The 21,948-nt window shown below is 40.8% G+C and overlaps 1 protein-coding gene across 8 annotated transcripts in view; it reads right to left on the bottom strand.

Annotated features, from left to right (window-relative positions):
* Positions 1-21,294, bottom strand: part of rnf220b (ring finger protein 220b) — a 108,300-nt gene extending 87,006 nt beyond the window's left edge. For all 8 annotated transcript variants that reach the window (XM_088349184.1, XM_088349185.1, XM_088349192.1 and 5 more), the window contains exons 1-2: positions 21,150-21,294; positions 18,650-19,240 (exon numbers count right to left, since the gene is read on the bottom strand). In XM_088349184.1, coding sequence (XP_088205310.1) covers positions 18,650-19,220 — 571 coding nt within the window. In that variant the 5' untranslated portion in view covers positions 19,221-19,240; positions 21,150-21,294. The remainder of the gene's footprint in view (positions 1-18,649; positions 19,241-21,149) is intronic.
* Positions 21,295-21,948: the final 654 nt, after the last annotated feature.

Genomic DNA, 21,948 nt, shown 5'->3' with positions numbered 1-21,948 from the left:
GGAGGAAACCGGAGTGCCCGAAGGAAACCCACGCAAGCACGGGGAGAACATACAAACTCTGCACAGGAAGTCTGGAGCTGGATTTGAACCCACGACAGGTTCCCATGACATGAACTGTGCCGCACAAGCGCTAACCACTGCGCCGCCGTGCTGCCCCTAATATTATGTGATAACTTTAAAAAAAACAACCATCTTGGGGAATTTTTTCTGGGGGGGGCGTGAGAATAACTGAGAAGCATCGCTTTTGCGGGTCAAGTATTCCATCTGGGTTTTCTGCCTTTTAGGCCCAGCTTCAGTCAGTCAAAGCATTTTGTTGACATGACAGCTTTTGGAGAAACATGAAATTGTAAAAGATTTGCGCTTGTGTACATAATAAAAAGTTTAGACCACAAAGTACATAACACAATGGAAGACACAGGCGGAAAAGGGGATGAAAATCCGTAGCAAAACACGATACAGCAAGGGATTACTGTGAATATTTTAACCTTTTTTGAAGCCTGACTGGCCATATGTATGTAGCCTGGGGGCCATAGTTTGCCCACCCCAAGTCTAGACGTTTTTAAAGTAGTCCAGGGACTTTTTTTCTGTTGCAATGACAGTCAGCACCTGTTAGACTTTCCGAAGTCATAAAACATCTTTTCGTCGCCACATTTGTAAAGGGCTCAGTGGAGGGAGCCAACTGGGCGAGGCTCAGTAATGAGCCAAAGCCCCCCGCGGGTCTTAAAAGCAACACCCTGTTTTTTTTCCCCTTCTTCCTCTTGCCGCTTTACTTTCTTTCCACCTGATCCACCTGCATTGGAACTGCTTCTCATCTCACATCATCTATTTGTGAGTGTAACATTGGAAAAGGGGGGACAGAGGGGGTTCCTGGAGATCGAATTGGGGGGCTTGTCATCCCCTTGAGGACAACAAATCAGCAGCGGGAAGGGAAGGCAAACGTGGAGGTTGAACACATGCTACTGTGTTTGTGTCACCGACCATCCTCATTACGGCATGTCGCTTGAGTCTTTTTTTGGGTGGGTGTATGAGCTTGACAAAAGCCAAGTGTGTCACAATTTGCCTTCCCCTGCCCAGCATTCAAGACAAAACATTCAAATTGATTTTATTTGGACTTATATCTTCTTCATAGAGGTATGTGTAAGGTTTGTACACCTTTTGTCACGGCCATATCCAACCACTCGACGAGGACTTTCGAAGCCAATTTTTCAAATTCTTCAGTAACAATAAAAGAAGAAATAAGTAATAGTGACTTGAAGCGATGCGTAGCCTGCACCCAGGTGGCTAACGTAATGGCTAGAGAAAAAAACAGTGGGTAAAAAGGTAAACGATGCCTGAATCATGGTAGTCTTTATGTTGGCTTGCAATACAAGTAAATGGCAAACACAGAGCAGCTAACAAAATAGATAGTGGCCAGCAATAGCCAATGGCCAAGGGGCTAACATGAGTGGCTAGAGAAGAAAACAAGGTGGGACCAAAAATGTCTGAATCGTGGTACTCGGCGAGTGACACTGAAGGACGAACACGGAGCAGCTAACAAGTAACAATATGGGCTAGCCATAGCCAGCAGCCAAGTGGCTATTATGAGTGGCTGGAGTAGGAAATAGTGAAAAAAAGGTATGTTATGTCTAAATGATGGGACTCACCTGTGGAAGTTTAGTGTCAATTTTTATTTGCAGATTTGTTTGTTCTAAAAAGTAAATATTTAATAATATTGGAAGTAATGGAAGCTAGAGCTCTTGTTGGTGATAGAAAGGAGTGGAGAGGTGTTGTGAAAGGATAGTGGGATTGTGGATGCGTTCTTAAGGAAGGGCTGGGCACCTGTATGATGCGGCAGGGGTAAACCAGTGAAAGCTGTCGGGCCCTGCTGTTGAACAAAAGAGTGTGTTGTGTCAGCCTGACCCGAGTGATTTCATCTGAAGGGACGAAAGCATGACCAACTTAGGTGCCGAGGTGCCTAACTTGTTTGGGTGTTTGGGCAATTGGGTTGGCCATAGTCCAAAAAATTTGTGTGTTTTTTTTTGCTTTTTTTCCCCCTTTTATTTTCTTTGTTATTGTATGTGTTTGTCTTGCTGTCGGTCACCCCTCTTGAGGGATATGACCACGGTAGATAGATAGATAGAAAAATTAAACACATCCTTGTTATCATAAAGATGAGAACAGGTAGTTAACATTTTATGTGTCTTTTAATGCTTATTACAATGCTGATGAGCAAACAAGTATCCGGATTGTTGGTCCTTTTCTGTGGAAATACTTCAGACTGACCACTCCTTTTACAAAACACAAAGGAACTGAGCTCATGAAAACGATTATACACACCGACGCTCACATTTCTCGCCATTAGAATGGAGATTACGCTTATTGTCCTCGTAGACCACACAGACATGCTTGGCAGTCCTGCTGTGAGTCGGGTCACGGCGGTGAGTCCATTTCACATATCTCATTGTCTCGGCTGTGACTATTAGCCAAATTGCTCATAAATCTGTGAATCATTATAGGTGGTGCTCTGTGGATTGCTCTGCTGTAAATTGGGCTAATACAAAGGAAGAGAGGAGAGGAAAGAACAATGATCCCTTGGTTATCGCTGTTAATGGGGAACAGAAACCCCTGTGTAGAGTATCCGACGTTTGGTCAGAACTCAGTTTTGCAGTGTACAAAAATGATCAAACAATGTCAAAACATGTGAAGTAAATATCTGTACTGTGTTTTAAATTATCTGACTAATAGAACTGGAATGTGAGGTTGGGAAGGGGTGGGCTATAGCTTCATTTGAGCATCAAAGGTTGCTGTCACAACTCCACCAAAAGGGGTCCGCCCCTCCTGGGAGAACGGAAAGCAGAGCTAGGCAGTCTGAATTTGGCCAGCAACAAGGGAAGAGAGCATATCCGAACATGAAGAATTGGATCAAAATTCTGACCGGTCTTGACCAAGTCTCAGCTCAACATGCCAGAGAACCTTGCCAAGTCAGCAGCCAAGCTTGATTAAGCTAGCGGCCAAACCTGTCATGATTACTCATTTACATCTGACTCCAGTCCTCAGGGCCTGGTATCGATCCCGTCTGTCTCGTCCTGTCTGATATCTTGCAACGGTCGCCGGTATCCGGTATCGATTCCGCCTGTCTCATCCTGTCTGATATCCTGCGCCAGTCTCCAGCATCCGGTATCGATCCCGTCTGTCTCATCCTGTCTGATATCTGACTCCAGTTTCCAGTATCTGGTATTGTTCCTGTCTGTCCCGTTCTGTTCGGTATCGATCCCGTCCGTCTGGCATCTGCTCATGTATCTGATATTGATCCTGGCTGTCCCGTCCTGTCCGGTATCGACCCCGTCTGTCCGTTATCTGCTGGTGTATCTGGTATTGATCCTGTCCGTCCCATCCTATCCGATATAGATCCCGTCTGTCCAGTATCTGCTTGTGTATCTGGTATCGATCTTGTCGGTCTCTGGCTTCCTGTTTTTCCATGCCGGACTTCTGTCTTACTTCTTCCGCCCAGCGATCGCCGAAACACTGGCGTTTGTGTTCACGCGCACCACTGCCCCATTCCTGTAAAATAATGCTTGTGTGAAACATACGCCTCTGGGTCCTCCTCCTGTTCTGGTTCTGACTAAACTAGTGGGATAAAGCCAGCGACCTCGGAGAATCTCAAGCCACCAGGAGTCAACCTCGCCCTACAACACTTTGCATCCTGTGGTCCTCGTCCCAACTGGCTCTCGAGCCTACCAGGATTCCTCATCGCTCATCGAAGCAGAACTTCGCAGAACATTTCGTTGGTGCTACGTATTGGTATTGGTGTGACGTAAAAGAGGGGACTCTATCAAAATACCATAACATAATCTGTCATGTTCCAGCACAGAAATTTTGCTGGAACAACAGTTGAAGGGCGGTGATGTCACTGAACAATCGCCAAACCGCGCCCTCTGTCCGGTGCAACTGCTGCAGACCGTAGGAAGTTTCCAGCTCCCCCCAATCCGCGCTTGTGTGAGCGTTTGCTGGGTCCATTTTGTGGTCGGAGCATTCTGTCAGGTACCAGCACAGAAAACAGGACCCACTCGCGTAAGGTTACTCACAGTTTATTGGGGAGAAGAGAAAGGAGCGCACACTTAATCCGGAGACCGTTGGTCGCGGTAGATTGCTCGGAACGCAGGAGTGGTCAAAATCAAACAGATCGTGGCGAGAGCAAAACAGGAGCAAATACACGGGAAAAACGAAGATTCTCAGGGCTTGACGTGTCAAAACAGAGTATCGTAGACGCTCCGACAAAAGGCGACTCACAGGACAGCGTTTAAGTAGTGGCAGGGAACAATATGTCAACGAGCTTCAGCTGGTGTCCATGGGCGGGGCCAATTGGGCGCCATGGCAACCGTGACAGAAGCTGGCGCCACACGGCGGGGACCAATCGGGCGCCATGGCAACCGTGACAGTAATCATCCAGCCAATGTTGTTGTCCATCCAAATAGTGTCAGTTTAAGTTCTCAACTTCTAGTTTTGTTTTGTTTAATTTTCTTATTATTGTTTTGTGTTCTATTCAAGCTTCTTCAGTAGATGATTAGTAAAAGAAAAGTCAATAAATCCAAGAGTGTGCGTGTCTTGATTAAAGTATATTGAACTATCAAAACGGTAAAAAGAATTCCACTAAATGTGTGTAGCCACGGGCAGCACGGCGGCGCAGTGGTTAGCGCTTGTGCGGCACAGTTCATGTCATGGGAACCTGTCGTGGGTTCAAATCCAGCTCCGGACTTACTGTGCGGAGTTTGTATGTTCTCCCCATGCTTGCGTGGGTTTTCTCCGGGCACTCCGGTTACCTCCCACATTCCAAAAACATGCATTTCAGGTCAATTGGCCGGTCCAAATTGTCCCTAGGTGTGAATGAGCGAATGAGTTGTCTGTCCCTGTGTGCCCTGCGATTGGCTGGCAACCAGTTGAGGGTGTCCCCTGCCCAGTGCCCGGAGATGGCTGGGATGGGCTCCAGCCCCCCGCGACCCTAATGAGGATAAGCGGTACGGCTAATGAGATGAGATGAGGTGTGTAGCCACCCTTCAGAATAACTGAATTCCTGAAATAATGATCGAAAAACGTATGTGGTGCTCCAAAAAGGCGAGTCAAGTTTTGAAAAGAATAAACTTGGCTCTTTAATTCAATTGGTCAAATTGTTTGTTAGAATAATTTATTAACCACCCATATTCGCTACACCTGCGTAAAGTGACAATCTGCAAATTAGGAGTTTCCCACGAGTTGTAGTTCTAGGTCTTCTGTTTCATGGGTAATGGAACTGGATTTTGTAAGATACAGGCACAGCAGGGGTGGCTCAATGGGTTGTTAGCCTAGCCGTAGCAGTAGGCCAGATCTGCTGTGTTGCTCTTGCCTTCTCTCCCTGGAGTACAAGCTGGTGAACACCATTTCTTTGCGCTCTTCTGAGTCAATTTAATTGATGAAATTGTTTTCAATGTAACGAGCCGCTAAAGCTACTAGCTGTTCCCATGCTTCTAGTTTGGTTGGGTGAACACAGCACCTACCACGCTCTTTGACACAGCATACACCAGCCTGTCACAGTCTCACCTATCCAACACACGAACCCTTTTCAACCTGCCCCTGTGATAGCAGATTCATCCAGGCAGACACATTAGCGTCCTTCAAGAGGTTTTAATAACCCAAACATGGGTCCATCACACCATGCCAGGTGCCGCTTTTACACAGGTACCCGCAGGATTCAACACCGTTTTGGACAGTATCAGTATACAGTATACAGTTATCTAATGAGGCGGCGGCTTATCTCAAAAGCTTGGAAACTTCTTGGGTTGGTGGACGACACTGTTCTGAAGAAGGTGTGACGATAGAGACGGATGAGGGCCGGTTTGTGGTTTTGTGCCCAATAACATCCAAGCGTTTTTCTCAGAGTATGCTGGCGCCTTAAAAGAGCTTTCAACTCACCTGTTGAGGGTTGCGTCTGAAAAATGGTTATTGTCACCTGTGTTGTATGAGCAAAGTTTCTGTCTGTTTAGACAATTCTTAAAGAACTCGGGCACGAAAGCAAGGTAAAAGTAAGACATTTAAAGGTTTTAAATGTTTGGAAGTTAGGGTTTTTCAGGTTTTTTTAGTAAACCTTACAAGATTATCTCTAACATTAGTAATGTCTTTTTCAGTGTTGTTTCATCTGGATATTAAAGTGACTCTGTAATAATTCACCATTAGAGATTGTAGTTTAGAATGGAGTTGAAGCATGTATATTAAAAAACACACACTTTGGAAGTCTGAAAGATACCACTTGGCAAAATTCGGAAGCTTACTTCCATATTTTATTTGAACAGTATCAGCCAGCAACAGGATATGGAAAACCAGCTCGGTAGCCTAGATGGTAGGGCGCCCGCTCCGAGACTGGGAGGTCGCTGGTTCAAGCCTCGGCCGAGTCATTCCTAAGACTTACAACATTGGTACCCATTGCTCGACATTAAGGGTTGGAATTGGGGTTTGGTCACCTAATGACTCCCAACACAGCAGTTGGGTCTAAAAACCCGGCGCCGATCGAAGGCGACGCGTCACGTTGATAGCTTCGCGTGACAAAATGATTTCCGGTAGATATCATGTTGATGGTTGATACTGGCTGAATAATAATAAAATAAAAAATGTAAGCATGTAATAATCCCCATGAGTGACAAAAAAGACTATGCAAGCAGGATATACCTGGAGCGGATTAAAAGAGCCAATAGCTGGAGAAGGTCAGAGCTGTTGGAGGTGACTAATTTTGTAGTGGGAGAAGCTATAAAAAAGGCCAGTAAAAGATTGAATTTGTCATTGTCAAATTCATTTGAGCTGAAACAAAACAGTGATTGATTTATTGCACTGAGGGCTGTGCCTGTGATAGAATGTGACAGAATATTTCAGCATGAGTGCAGGTGGATGACATGGGAATGAGTGACAAGCCACCAGTGAACTCTTTCTCTTTCTGCACTTCTTTATTTGGCCCGACTGACTGCACAAATATCAGGTGGGCGGATTGATAAATTTGTCTTTTTATTGTCCTTAGTACTTGTTTCACTGTGTTAAAATAGACACAGATAGACCTCAACTATTTAGATTGAGCACATATGTAAAAAAGCATTTTCCAAAGATTGGGATGATTTTCCCCCGCAGGCAAAAATGGGGGGTGATAATAATTTCATTTGTGATCTAAGTATGTCATGGTTGCCATGGCGCCCGATTGGCCCCCGCCCATGTCTGTCACGGTTGCCATGGTGCCCAATTGGCCCTGCCCGTGTGGTGCCAGCTGCGGCCCGTTGAGAGATTGACTTTCTGTTTACATAAAGCTCAGCGCTCTCTTCAGGGTCAGCCCATCAAACGAACTTCTGCCCCACAAGACGTGGGTTCTGACTTGGTCCTGTTTTTCTGTGATATCTCCAGTCCGGTATTGTTACCATTTATTGTTATCCTGTTTAATTTTGGGTTCGACTTTAGTTTCCGTCTGTTTTTGTCCTGTTTATTATTTTCTCCAGTTTTCGTTCCCGTCTAGTTTTTCCTGTTAATTTTCGATATCCTAATCTGTTATCTATCCTGTCTGTCCCTTCCTGTCCGGTATCGACCCCATCTGTCCGATATCAACTCGGGCAATTGGAATCGGTCCCTTCGGTCTCTGGCTTCCGGTCTTTCCACGCCAGACCGGCTACCTAACGTGCGATTGGGTCCTGATCCATGTTCTGGTTCTGACAAAATATGTATATCTATTTATCTGTTTGTCTGTTTATGGGTTTGTTCATCTATCCACCCAAGAACAGGGGGTAAGAGTTTAGATATGACCACCATCTTTCACGGGCAGTCATGTCAGTTTCCCTAGATGTGAAAAATACCCCAAAAAGCTGACTCAGCACTTTAGTTTTGTTGACCCAGCATTTCATCACAGACAGACATTACACTCTTCTAAACAGAAATTCGATGAATATAACAGCATCTTTTACAGATCGTCAGGTAGGTTACCCATATATAGAAAAATTCCCCCCAAAAAGCTGACTTGGCATTTTTGTTTTTTTTCTGACTCAGCAGCTTTCCCACAAAGACATTCTACTCTACCAGCCCAGGAAAGGTTTGGTCAGGATCACAATTTTTCACAAGCAATCAGTTTGGTCACTCTAGAGCAGGGGTCAGCAACCTTTTTGGTGTGGAGTTCCACTTTCAAATATCCTTGTAAATCAGTGTGCCACGCCAAAATCAATGACTCGCACTTTTTTTAATATCCAACAGAGCTGTAATTTTACACCAGTCCAAATATACAACATGGATACACATTTTAATCGTATCACTCAGTGTTTTTCAACCCTTTTTGAACCAAGGTACACTTTTATTTATAAAAAAGTTCCGTAGCACACTGTACGTCGAAAATGTTTGAAAATTAAGTTATGTCAAATATTTCACTGTACTACCTCATAAGCAGATAATTAGTATATAAAAAGAAAAAAATAATACTTAAAAAAGAATGATATGCTTTATGTTTTTATTTTCTACAGTGCAATCTTAAACCGCTTCGTTAAACAAGTCAAGTCATATTTATTATTATATAGCCCTTAATCACAAAAATGTCTCAAAGGACTGCACAGGATTACAATTACAAAATTACACAATTACCTGATCTTAAACCAGCATGCGGGCAAGGAACAACTCAAAAACCTCAGTGTGAGGAGAAAAGAGAAACCTTGAGAAAGGACCTCACATGTGGTAATCCCCCTTCCAGGATTGACCAGGGTGAATTACAATTAGCATTACTAAACAAATTAAGTTATTAAATATATTGTGCTACCTCAAGAGCAAATAAGTAGTACATAAAAAGTATATAAAAAAGTACTGCCACCAACTTATATGGATGACTATTACAGTTCCTCGTCTGAAGAGTGCAAAAATATTGAATAATGGCCTGATTTTTTGGGAAAGATATAATTGGGCAAATTCCAGCGGCACCGAGACAAGGTCTCACGGCACACTAGTGTGCCCCAGCACACTGGTTGGAAAACACTGGTATAACTGACCAATTTATGATCCACTATTCTTGTTCATCAATCAACTAAAAAATGAATGTGAATAACAAGTGGGAACGCCTTTAGCCATCCATGACTTCAACTTTTTGCCACAAGAATTAACCAGAATCAACCATTCTTCATTCAAATGAACTACAATCAAAAAACAAGTGCTATGGACAGCTATCATACCATTCATCAATGATATCTTGTTGAAGAAAATATCAAAATAACAGCAGCAAAGCAGAAGGCACGCACCCACACGCATACACACGAATACACACGCTTCTTAAAAATATTAGCCATCAGTAAATGGTTTTCTGTGTTTTGCTATGCAGTGAGTAATGTGATAGTTTGCTTTACTGTTGGTGTTTTTAGCGGTGACAAAGGTTTTCAGGGTCTGTGTTTGTTTGCCGTACCTGGACACGGTGCGTTTTAATTTCTCCGCCTTTTCGGACTCATCCCTGAATTCATGTTTATGTTTCGTCTCGTAATGATGTTTAACACTTGCTGTGCGAGGTACAACGCTCTCGAGGCATAATGCACAAAACAGTATGGTAACTTTCTGCACAAAGCCTCGTTCGTCTGTCCATGCTGTGGCTGCAAAGAACGAGATGTTTTCGCTCGAAGAGCCGTGATGATTCGTTCATTTATCGCGAGCGTGTGTTTCGTTGGCTGCGTTAAAACACGGAGCTCTCCTCTGCGAGGCACAGCGCAGACATGCACTCACACATGAAACAGAAAAGGAGGGGCGCAACTGTAAACACGGCGCACAACTGAAAATGTCTAAACTTCAGGTAAAAATGCGCTTAAAAAACATTATTATTTGTATTATTTTGCCGTGCGCTTGCGTGCCACTGGTTAACCCCTCGCGTGCCAAATACCCCAAAAAATTCGACTCAGCACTTTTGGTCTTGCTGACTGGGCAGTTTTTCCAGAAAGACATTCCCCTCTTCCAGGTCAGAAGAATATTTAATTTCAATACGGTATTTTACAGGCAAGTCAGATAGGTTACCCCGGATGTGAAAACTGCCCTAAAAAAGCTACTGTAGATTTTTTGTTTTGGTGACTCCGCAGCTTTCCGAGAAAGACATTCTCCTCTCTCAGACCAGAAGAAGCTTGGCCAGATCACAATCTTTTACAAGTAATCAGGTAAGTCATTCTTGAGGTGAATGACCCTGCCAAATGCCAACCAAAAACGGTTTCACGTCACACAAGCGGGTGATGCAATAATGGTGCAGAGCCATTTTCGCCATTCTCTCTCATTTAGGAGAGAATTCACCTAAATGGTGCTCCGGAGCATGAGGTACTCCGCAAATAGCACATTAGACCATCCATCCATCCATCTATTATCTGCACCCCTTATCCTCAGTAGGGTCGCGGGGATGCTAGGGCCCATCCCAGCTATCTTCGGGCAGTAGGCAGGGGACACCCTGAACTGGTTGCCAGCCAGTCGCAGGGCACACGGAGACAGACCAGTTCTGAATATAGGGAATGGATCATTGTAATTTTGTAAATCGCATTATGTTTTAGTGGCCTGAGTCTATTTTAATTCCAATAAATTACCACCTCCTGATAACATGGTAACGACATTGTAATAACAGGATAAGTAGTCATTTTAGAAATGGTATCCTTTCACGCTAATCTGTAACAAAAAAGTAGCTTTAAGATTCATAAAAGTTGATGACCCCTTTGTTTAGGACATAATAATTATGTAGTTAACTTTATATATTCTCTTTAGAACTCCAGAACTGCCATTTTTTAAAATAATTGTCTTTCAGAATGGATAAAGATATATTTCAAATTTGAAAAGTAAAAAATAAAATAAAATAAAAATTGAAAAAATCCTTGCGGCATTTAAGATTGCCATTTTTATAAAACTGAAACAACTGAAAACAACAAAAGGGTTCACCTCACCACATTGTTAAACTCGCCCAACCTTAAATAAGCATTTGGTGAGCGTTGCCAACGATGCAGAAGCGAGCGCATCTTGGGAATAATAAAGCAGATACTAAATGTATATGCATGAGAATTGAGTGCCTGCTATTGATCCCCTTGCCAGCGGGATGCAAACACCGTGTCTTTCAACAGGAAGCACTACTCAATACAGATTGTACCTTGTTATCACATACCACAGGGCCAGCATTCATGACGAGTCAATCTGCAAAATGAACTAATACACACACACACACACACACACACACACACACACACATATATATATATATATATTATGATTTTAGCGGTTAATCTTTTCCATAACCACTCGTATTAGATTAAAAAAAAAAAAACAGATGCAATGAACGTCAAACCCAGAAATGGCGAGGAAATGCAGTATCACATTAATATGAATTATTCTACTTTTTTCCCATTTTTAACCATTGACTGCTATCGATGAGATTGGTATCAACTCAATCACTCCAATTGACGTCTACATCAATGACAGGCAGTCAATGAGTTTTGCATTCAAAAATGTTAAAATTCCAGCCAAGGATGAAGTGACGAGGCCTGAGCACATAAAACGCGAAAAATATCCAAAACAACACCAAGGAAGAAAGTTCAGAAAAATAACATTTGGCACACAGAAACAACCCAAAAAAGCAGTTATATGTATTTACCCATTAAACCCATTCGTAAAAAAATATGTGATGCACCTAGAATGCGTCTCACGAAATGGCGAGGGAATACTATAAAGCTTAGGTCAATAGTGACTTTGAAGTAATTTTATAGAATTTTCGGCATTGCTTGGTGTTTATAGGCCTGTCAGGATTAGAGGTAAGATCTTGGGCCGGGTGCGGGCTTAATCATTAAGTCTGGCCTGTCAGGCTTCTCTCTCTCGCCTGTTAATTTATTTTATTTGATTATTTTCCCATTCGGGGAGGATCTACACAGCATGAACTTACTTTTACTCAAGTAATTATCTAGACAACTGCTTACCAAGTTGAACTCCAAATCACTAAATCAAAAGAATATTTCCTCCTCGGAGTTGGGGTAAAAGACACATGGCTTCCACCTCCCTCACATCAGACATCATTTTTATTTATGCAAATAGATTACAAGCTTTACAAACTTTCTTTCTGCTTTTCGTCCTGTTTACTTTGGCAGTAAATTAAGGTTTCGGGTTTATATCGGGCTCGTTTATCCAATCAAGTTAATTCGTCGGGTTTGGGTGGTTTCGGGTTTATAAAGCCGCGACTCGGGCCGGCTCGGGCTAATTTTTTTTTGGCCCAATCTTACCTCTAGTCATGATTAAAGTGTTTCTCTGGTCAGGCAAATGTTTTATCCTCTGGAAAAAATCAAGAGCCTACAATGGTATTCAATGCACAACACTGATTTAGTAATTGTTTGCTTCCTGGTTAACCGTGTAGGTGAAGCCTCAAACATCTGGCACGGACCGATACCGCCACACACAATTCATCAGACCTGACCACCAACTAGCAGTTTACCTGCTTTTGTTCCCGGTAAAAAGTCGCACGGGATCCAGGTTCGGGTGGCATCTCCCAGAGAAAAATAAGCGGGACTCTCTCTCGGCTGCAAGAATTTGTCCTTTGAAAGGAGACCAGACTGTTTGAACAGCTGCGGGTGCACGCCGAGCGTCCCCGACCTTAACTGATGAAACCGAGGAGACTTTGAAAGGGGAAAACCCAAAAGAGGAAAATCGATAAAGGAGGATGCCATCGTGATGCATTGGCCAGATGAGGGATTCCTTCTCGCCAGAGGTGGATGCTAATCACAGAAATACGACATCTTTACTCTACAGTAGACCCCCGGGATATGACATGATTCCAGTCTGAGGTGGGGATCGCAAAGTGAAATTGCAATACAGCGGGGGATAGAAACCAATGCTAATGGCTAAACCTGTTGAATGTAAATGATCGGATGTCCTCCCACTTGAAGCCATAGCATCTGACAGTCTGAAACTCTGGGGCTGCTTTTTTATTTCAGAGCCTGGACGACTTCCTCTGATGAATCGAAACAGAAATTTTTGTCTCTGGGTATTAGTCTAATATGTTTTAGCAGTCTCAGGCCTGGATTCGATACAATATTTTTGGTAATCCAGCCAGTAGCCGCATTAGGTTATTGAAACGCTTTGGCAGTTTAATGCTCAATAATTTAGCTGTTAATTCCCATTTGACGGACCTGAACTACCATTACTAATACTATTGTGGGTGTGTCCACAAGCGTAATGTTAGTGTAAACATTTATACCATATAAACTAAACCATGTCCAAAAGGAAGAAATCAATTTTAAAAAAAATATATATATATATGTATATATGTATATGTATGTATATATATATATATATATATCTATGTATGTATATATATATATATATATATATATATATATATATATATATATATATATGTGTAGCTAATGATATGAGATAATGAGATATATATATATATATATATATATATATATATATATATATATATATATATATATATATACATATATATACACATATACATCTATATATATATGTATATATGTATATGTATATATGTCGCAGAACGGCGGCGCAGTGGTTAGCGCATGTGCGGCACAGTTCATGTCTTGGGAACCTCCTGCGTGGGTTCAAATCCAGACTTCCTGTGCGGAGTTTGTATGTTCTCCCCGTGCTTGCGTGGGTTTCCTCCGGGCACTCCGGTTTTCTCCCACATTCCAAAAATTGGCCGGTCCAAATTGTCCCTACGTGTGAATGAGCGAGTGAGTTGTGTGCCCTGCGATTGGCTGGCAACCAGTTCAGGGTGTCCCCTGCCCATTGCTCGATGATTGCTGGGATGGGCTCCAGTACCCCCGCGACCCTATATATATATATATATATATATATATATATATTTATATATATATATATATATATATATATATATATATATATATATATACTGGACTGTCTCAGAAAATTAGAATATTGTGATAAAGTTCTTTATTTTCTGTAATACAATTAAAAAAACAAAAATGTCATACATTCTGGATTCATTACACATCAACTGAACTATTTCAAGCCTTTTATTATTTGAATATTGCTGATTTTGGCTTACAGCTGAAAAAAACTCAAAAATCCTATCTCAAAATATTAGAATACTTCCTCAGACCAAGTAAAAAAAATAATTTTATAACAGCAAAACTAAATCAAACATTTGAAAATGTCCATTGATGCACTCAGTACTTGGTTGGGAATCCTTTTGCACGGATTACTGCATCAATCCGGCGTGGCATGGAGGCAATCAGCCTGTGGCATTGCTGAGGTGTTATTGATGCCCAGGATGCTTCGATAGCGGCCTTCAGCTCATTTGCATTTGTAGGTCTGGTGTCTTTCATCTTCTTCTTAACTATACCCCACAAATTCTCGATGGGGTTCAGGTCAGGGGAATTAGCAGGCCAATCAAGGACAGTGATGCCATGGTCAGTGCACCAGTTACTGGTGGTTTTGGCACTGTGGGCAGGTGCCAGATCATGCTGGAAAATGAAATACTCATCTCCATCGAGCTTTTCAACAGATGGAAGCATGTAGTGCTCTAAAATCTCTTGGTACACAGTTGCATTTACTCTGGACTTGATGAAACACAGTGGACCAACACCAGCAGCTGACATGACTCCCCAAACCATTGCTGACTGTGGGAACTTCACACTGGATTTCAAGCAACTTGGATTTTGCTCTTCTCCAGCCTTTCTCCAGACTCTGGCGCCTTGACTTCCAAATGAAATTGCAAAACTTGCTTTCGTCTGAAAAGAGGACTTTGGACCACTCTGCAACTGTCCAGTGCTTCTTCTCCATAGCCCAAGTCAGACGCTTCTTCCGTTGTCTTGAGTTCAGAAGTGGCTTGACCATGGGAATACGGCTATTGTAGCCCATTTCCCGGACACGTCTGTGAACTGTGGCTTTTGATACCTGGACTCCAGCTTCAGCCCACTGTCTTTGAAGCTCCCTCAAATTCTGGAAGCGGCTCTTCTTCACAATTTTGTTAAGGCTGCGGTCATGTCTCTTGGTTGTGCAGCGTTTCCGGCCACATTTTTCCCTTCCAACAGACTTTTTGTGGATATGCTTTGAAACTGCACTCTGTGAACAGCCTGCTCTTTGAGAAATTTCTTTTTGTGTCTTACCCTCCTGATGGAGGGTATCAATGATGGTCCTCTGGACAGCAGTCAGATCAGCAGTGATTTAGTTTACTGAACCAAGCTGAGTGTTTTTAAGGCTCAGGAAACCCTCGCAAGGTGTTTCGAGTTAATTAGATGATTCAGGTGATTAGTTGAATAGCCTACTTGTATACTTTTTTATGATATTCTAATATTTTGAGATAGGATTTTTGAGTTTTTTTAAGCTGTAAGCCAAATTCAGCAATATTCAAATAATAAAAGGCTTGAAATAGTTCAGTTGATGTGTAATGAATCCAGAATGTATGACATTTTTGTTTTTTTAATTGCATTACAGAAAATAAAGAACTTTATCACAATATTCTAATTTTCTGAGACAGTCCAGTATATATATCAATTTAAGCCTATTATACACTTTTTTAGTTAAAGTCAAAACACCTCACCTTTTAATTGTATTTCTTTTATCATCTTCTTTTGTTTTTGTTTCTTTTGTTATGTATGGGAATGACACTTGCATATATATTTTGTTCATGTCGCTGTCTGGTGCTTGACTCAACCCTCACTTGAATAGTGTGTGAGAAATAAAAAGTTCTCAAAATATTTTTAATGATAAAATTAAAATAAATACATTTGAAAAAATTAAATAATATTATTAATAATAATAACAACAATAATAATAATAAGAATAATAACAATAATAATAATAATAAAATAAAAATTATCCTGTGAATTTTAAAGAAAAGTTTGACTGTCTCGGTTGTTCTCTGTCGAGATTTGTCTCCAACCTGCACGCTTTTTCCTCTCTCTCTCAACAGCAGAAATTTCCCGGCTTAAAACCAAAGGTCCTGAAGTGACTGTCTGCTACTCAGTCAAGAGGAACAAGCTGGTGTCAAACCTTCTCCAAGTGCTGGCAGCTCAATTGCATTAAAGCTCTTAAGTTTGCCCTCTAATTGGATCAAGTCTGAAAAGAAGATCCCCGATTTGGTCCATCCCCAAACTCATTTTTTTTTCCTGTCCAAATGAGATTCCTGAAAACCAGACGGCAAACACTGTCACTCTCGTCCTTATTAAAATTCCATATTGAGATGTTTTTTCCTGCTGCTCCGCCTCCCCGGGCCTGTCACTCAAGTTTCCCGACTAAAAGACATGCAAAACTTTTCTTTTCTTGTCCTTTTGTGTGGGATAAAGGTTACCTTTCCTTGTATGCCCCCCCCTACAGTTTTTTTTATTGTCATTACCTTTGATAGTGGCCCCTCTGATTTGAAGAACCTTCGGATGCTCTCTATCTTCTGTCTTTTAAAGTGTCAGGCCCTCCTGGTGGCAAGGTTTGAATTTCCTATCATGCCTTGCATCACCCTCCTCCCCCAAGTTCTTAACTTGGTTGGGGAACTATCCCCAGGAGTAATGAGAAGCATCTCCCTTCTTCCCCTTTGTCCGACTGACACCTCTCCCACTCATTTTTCAACAAATCAGACGTCTGGTGTGGGCGGCAATACTTGCGCAGAGGTTTTTTGTGTGTGAGTTTTTTTCTCTTTGCTCTCACTCGCAGATTCTCCCTCTTTTGTTCTCTTCATCCTCCTCCATCCCTGGCCTGGCTCATTATCTCTGACGGGATATTCCATATCCGATGTCGTTTGATGTGTTTCGCTTAAGGAAAGTCGGACTAGCGAGAGGGCTAATAGTCGTATGTGGCTAATGATCTTGGAGCTAAACAAGTGCAAGTGTTTGCATGATATGTGTCAAAGACAAACACAATGGGAGCAAACGGAGAAATTTAAACCAGACAAGTCACAGTTAAAAGCCCGATAATGAGGGATTTTGACACTACGCTATAACATTCAATGTGTTTCATATTCCAAAACTCCCCAAGACAAATTTGTTGACAACATTTTGAAAAGCTGGTTTGTTTACATTTTTGATTATTTATTTTTGGGTGGATAAAAAACATCTACACCAATTAAAATGTATTGCTTGTTTTGTTTTGTATGATAAGTCCAAATTTAATGGATAAGGGGGTAGAAAAAGAGTATCTTACATATTTGCAGGTGTATAGCGTTCATTTCTATGCATGTATTTTTATTATCAAGTTAATTGACAAACACTTATAATTTTTTAACTGTTTTATATCATAGAATATTTTGTTTTGTGCACTATTGACTATCTGTCCTAACTTCATTATTTGTTTGAATAGGAAGTTTTGGGTTTTTCTTGCCCACATGTTGATTTAAGATCAGGCGATGTTGTAATTGTAATCCTGTGCAGTCCTTTGAGATATCTTGTGATTAAGGGCTATACAAATAAATGTGACTTGACTTGACTTGAAATTAAGAAATCTGAAAAAAAAAAATCGACCAATTCATCGATTATGGAATTCATTGTTAGTTGCAGCCCTAATAATATTTAATTGGCTGACACTTCTTCATGATGCTCTATGCGCTTTAAAAAGACCTCTTAGACTATTACAGTGCAGGTGCATCTATACATAGACTTGATTACACACAGGTGGATTCCATTTATCATCGTTCATTATTTAGATCAACAATTAATCATTCAGAAATCCTCACTGAACTTCTGGACAGAGTTTGCTGCACTGAAAGTAAAGGGGCTGAATAATTTTGCACACCCACTTTTTCGTTTTTTATTTGTTAAAAAAAGCTTAGAATATCCAATAAAGCGTGTTCTACTTTATGATTGTGTCCCACTTATTGTTGATGCTTCACAAGAAATTACAGTTTTATATCTTTATTTTTGAAGTCTGAAATGTTGCAAAAGGTCACAAAGTTCAAGGGGGCCAAATAGTTTCGCAAGCCACTGTATTTACTCAGTATTAAAGGTCTTTGTCATTTAACTTCACCATTTTGTGATTTTCTTTTTCAAATCGCTGAATTTTTAAATGAATATTATTGATACAATTTCTATGTAACTTATCGCTGTGCAGAGCAACTGCAAAGGCAGAGTGAGGCATGGAATTCCCCTGCCTCATGACAGAGGTTGATAGAGAGACCAAGATTCTGATTTGGCACACACCTCAGCATCAACCAATAGAAGTAATTATAGTACAGAATCAGCAAGCTAAGAGCAAGTCAAGCCATCCAGTCATTTTTTTTCCTTGCATGGAGTTTTTTATAATTGTGGATCTATTGATATTTTTATTCAAAGTGAGCAGCTCATACACTTTCTTAAGACAATTAAACTATTTTTAAAGTTGACGGGAGAATTTTAGGACTGTCCGTCATATCGATGGGTTGAAAATTGTGCCATAAACCTCAGCAGTACCATCACATGATTTTTTTTTTTTGTTCAGTATCCACATTATATTCTCGTCTACATTTTTATAAACACATGCATGTTTAAAAAAGTCAACGACTGAAGCCCAGCCCGACCCGGAATGTAATGATTGACATTTAAGGCCTGACCCGGCCCGATATTGGGGTTGAGTCAGGCTCGGACTTGGGCTTGGGCCTAACATCTTACCTCTAGTGAGCCTTGGTGCAAAAAAAAACATGAGAAAACATTAAAATAGAGTATGAATAGTTTTGTGAGTGCAGACTGACCGCGCTCCCTGCGCTCCTCTGGACATGATGATGCCTCGCCATCCGAAAGCAGACCAGCCCAGGAGAAAGGCTTCCTGGCAGCATCTTCGCCGCTTTTCACAGAACCTCCAGAAGAGCCAAAGTCAAACTTGTTCCCCTCCACTTCTGAAAAGCAACCTTTCACGCTTTTGGGCGGCATGAAGGCTGAGTGATAACCGCCGAGCTTCCTTTCCTCTGGCAGTGACGAGAAGGGACGAAAGGTGCCATGGTGGAGCATCCTCAGGGCAGGGCAGTCCAGGTTGGGCAGCGTGAACTGGGGGTGCAGGTGGAGCAGGGAAGATGGGAAGTCTCGGCCGGGGTAGGGCCCCTGCCGCTGGTACACGGAGGCGAAGGTGTAGGAGGCGGAAGGGAAAGGGAGGTAGAGGTCTTTCTCCACAGAAGTGGGGACCCCGAAAGGCCGGGGGGTCTGGCAGGGTATGGAGGCGTCCCTGCCAGACTCGGCGGTGGAGGCCAGGACCATAAGGGCAGGGGATGCTAGGGGGGATGGCATGTAGGAGGAGCTGTCCATCTTGAAGGGGTGGTGGAGGTCCATTCGCCTCCTCGTCAGCAGTGCTGAGAAATGAACAAGAGGAGAGGGTTTTTTTATTGTTTTTTGGAGCAAAATTGTTTTTGTTGTTGTTCTTGTTGTTTTTTGGGGGTGGGATTTTATTGTTTAAAGTTTTTTTTGAAGGAAGGTGGAAACCAACCTTTTTCTTTTGTTATTTTCTCTGAAGGAAGATAGAAGATTTTTAATATAATTTTTTCAGGGGTTTAAATTTCTTATATTATATTTACCATTTTAAATGTTAGTTATTATGAATACTTCACTGTCATGTGAAAATAGACCTACATCGACATAATCTTTTTTTCAGAAATATTTAAAAACACCCTTGACTGAATTACTTACAAATGAACTTTTGGATTTAAAAAAATAATAATTTTGAAGGATGTTTTTGTTTTGTTTTATGTTTTATGTTTTTTTTTTAATCTATTTATTTTGAAGGAAGATTGAAAAACTTTTTTGTATTTTTAACTCTAAAGGAAGATAGTGTTTTTTTCTTTATAATTCAGGTTTTCTTTAAGTCAAATGAGGTCATGTTGATTTGTAAAGAGAGCCCTTAATTACAAGAAGTCTGAAAGGGTTGCAATGTAATGCCTCTCTTGTAAAATATGAACCATTTTCATTGTTAGTTTATATGAATATGACAAAAACATGTTAAAAAACGTATAATTATCAGGGAGATAAAACAACACAACCCTTAAGAGTAAATGACTTTTTCTTGTTTCCAAATATAATGGGAAAATGTTTTTAAAGTGATTCAGGTTTTCTTCAAGTGTTTTCATTTATTATAAAAATGTAACCGTTTTCATGTTAGTTAAACTTCACGGGGATGTGGAAAAAAAAAGATTTCTTCAGAGATTTACAGTTCTTGTCAAATTTACTGTTGTGAAAATAGATGTACATCGAACGCATCTTTTTCGGAACTATAGAATAAACACCTATGAAAAAATAATTTGTAAGAAAAAACAAAACAAAAATCATAGATAATTCCACCTCAAATTATTTTTCTCTTTCAATTTTACTTTTTATTGTTTCACATGTTTGACCACCCCGGCATTTCCTGAAATATTTATGTAAGGAGTAAGAGATGCAATTCAATTAAATACATTGTTTTAATATAATATGAATGCAAAATATCAAAAACATCTTGAAATGATTATATTCAACGAAGCCCATGATTGTTTTGAAAAAAAAGAAAATAGTGGATTTTTAATGATATTATTTTATCGTGTAATAAAAGTAGGCTACAGTAGATTTACAAAGTTTGAGTAAATTCACACTCAAACGTAAACAAATTAAATGGAAACAGGTGATATATTTAGTACCATTAAATTGTAATAATTACTTTTAGATCAATCTTTATCATTCTCTACAATTTGAAGGACGTGGAAACATTTTACATAACAAACATCAAGTTAATAAAACAATTACATGTGTATTAGATGCTCAAAGTCCTCACATTAAGCATTGTATCACATATTTTTTTTGTTATTAATCTTTAAAGACATGTCAGAGCGAACTTGTTTTAACATCTGAACGTAACTATTTTTTAGCGCAGTGTTTTTCAACCTTTTTTGAGCCAGGGCGCGTTTTTTTACATAGGAAAAATTTTCGGCACACTACAAACCAAAAATGCTATAAAATGACACTGAACAGTATGTTTTATTGCAATATAATGTATAATACCCCCACTTTTTACAACACAGACACTTGACAATGACATAATATTTGCAGAAAATGATTCATAAATGTTTTATAAAAAAATTTTTTTTTAAAGTGACATTGGATAATTTCTAACTGGCACACCTGACGATCTCTCACGGCACACTAGTGTGCCCCGGCACACTGGTTGAAAAACACTGCTTTAGCGTCTGCATTTAACAAACGCAATGAAAGCGATTAAAAGTTAAGAACACTCACTCCGCCGAAAAAAACTCTTGGCACTCTCTCAACTTCCAACACTTTCCAAAGGAGGTGTCCTCCACGCTTGTTTCTGTCTACTACGAAATGCTGCCACGGGACTTCACTGCTGTCCGTGGATGAGCCAGTGGGCTGGCTGCGTCTCTGCCCGTGTCTCCCTCCTTAATGCGTGTGACAACTACTCCTCGAATCTCTGCTTCTTTGGCGGCGCCCTCTTACCACCACTCCCCCGCCCCCCTGCCCTCTCTCATCGGACACTTTCAATTTTGCGTCTCTTGCTAAAGATGTAGAAAAACGACGACTGCTGATGCTAAAATTCAACAAACAGGTAGATAACTATAAATTGTTGTTTTTTAACAACACATTCTATCTCTAGTAACTTTTATATGTTTAAAAGTACACTAGACTTCCCGAATACCCGTGTCCCCGACGAGCTTACAGTGAGGAATAAGATGATTTTTTTCGGCAATTTTTTTTTTACAACACTGTACAATCAATCACAAATTATTACGCATGTCCAACAACTTATGAATTTGAAACCTTGCCTCTCTGCTCTTGGTCGTTGTCATTTAAGATGGTGGTCAAGTCACATGGTCACATTTATTTATATAGCCCTTAAGCACAAAATGTCTCAAAGGACTGCACAGGTTACAATTACACTATCCCTTGATCTTAAACCAACATGGGGACAAGGACAAATTCAAAAACATGAGGAAAATAAGAAACCTTGATAAGGAGCCTCACGAGTGGTAATCCCCCTTTCAGGATGACCACGGTGCAATAGATTTTTCATTGGGTA

The sequence above is a fragment of the Urocampus carinirostris genome, chromosome 12 (assembly GCF_059441175.1).
Source record: "Urocampus carinirostris isolate Australia breed hairy pipefish chromosome 12, RoL_Ucar_1.0, whole genome shotgun sequence".
Classification (NCBI taxonomy): Eukaryota; Metazoa; Chordata; class Actinopteri; order Syngnathiformes; family Syngnathidae; genus Urocampus; species Urocampus carinirostris.
Note: the sequence above shows the minus strand (reverse complement) of the source record. Positions and strands in the feature narration are given on the sequence as shown.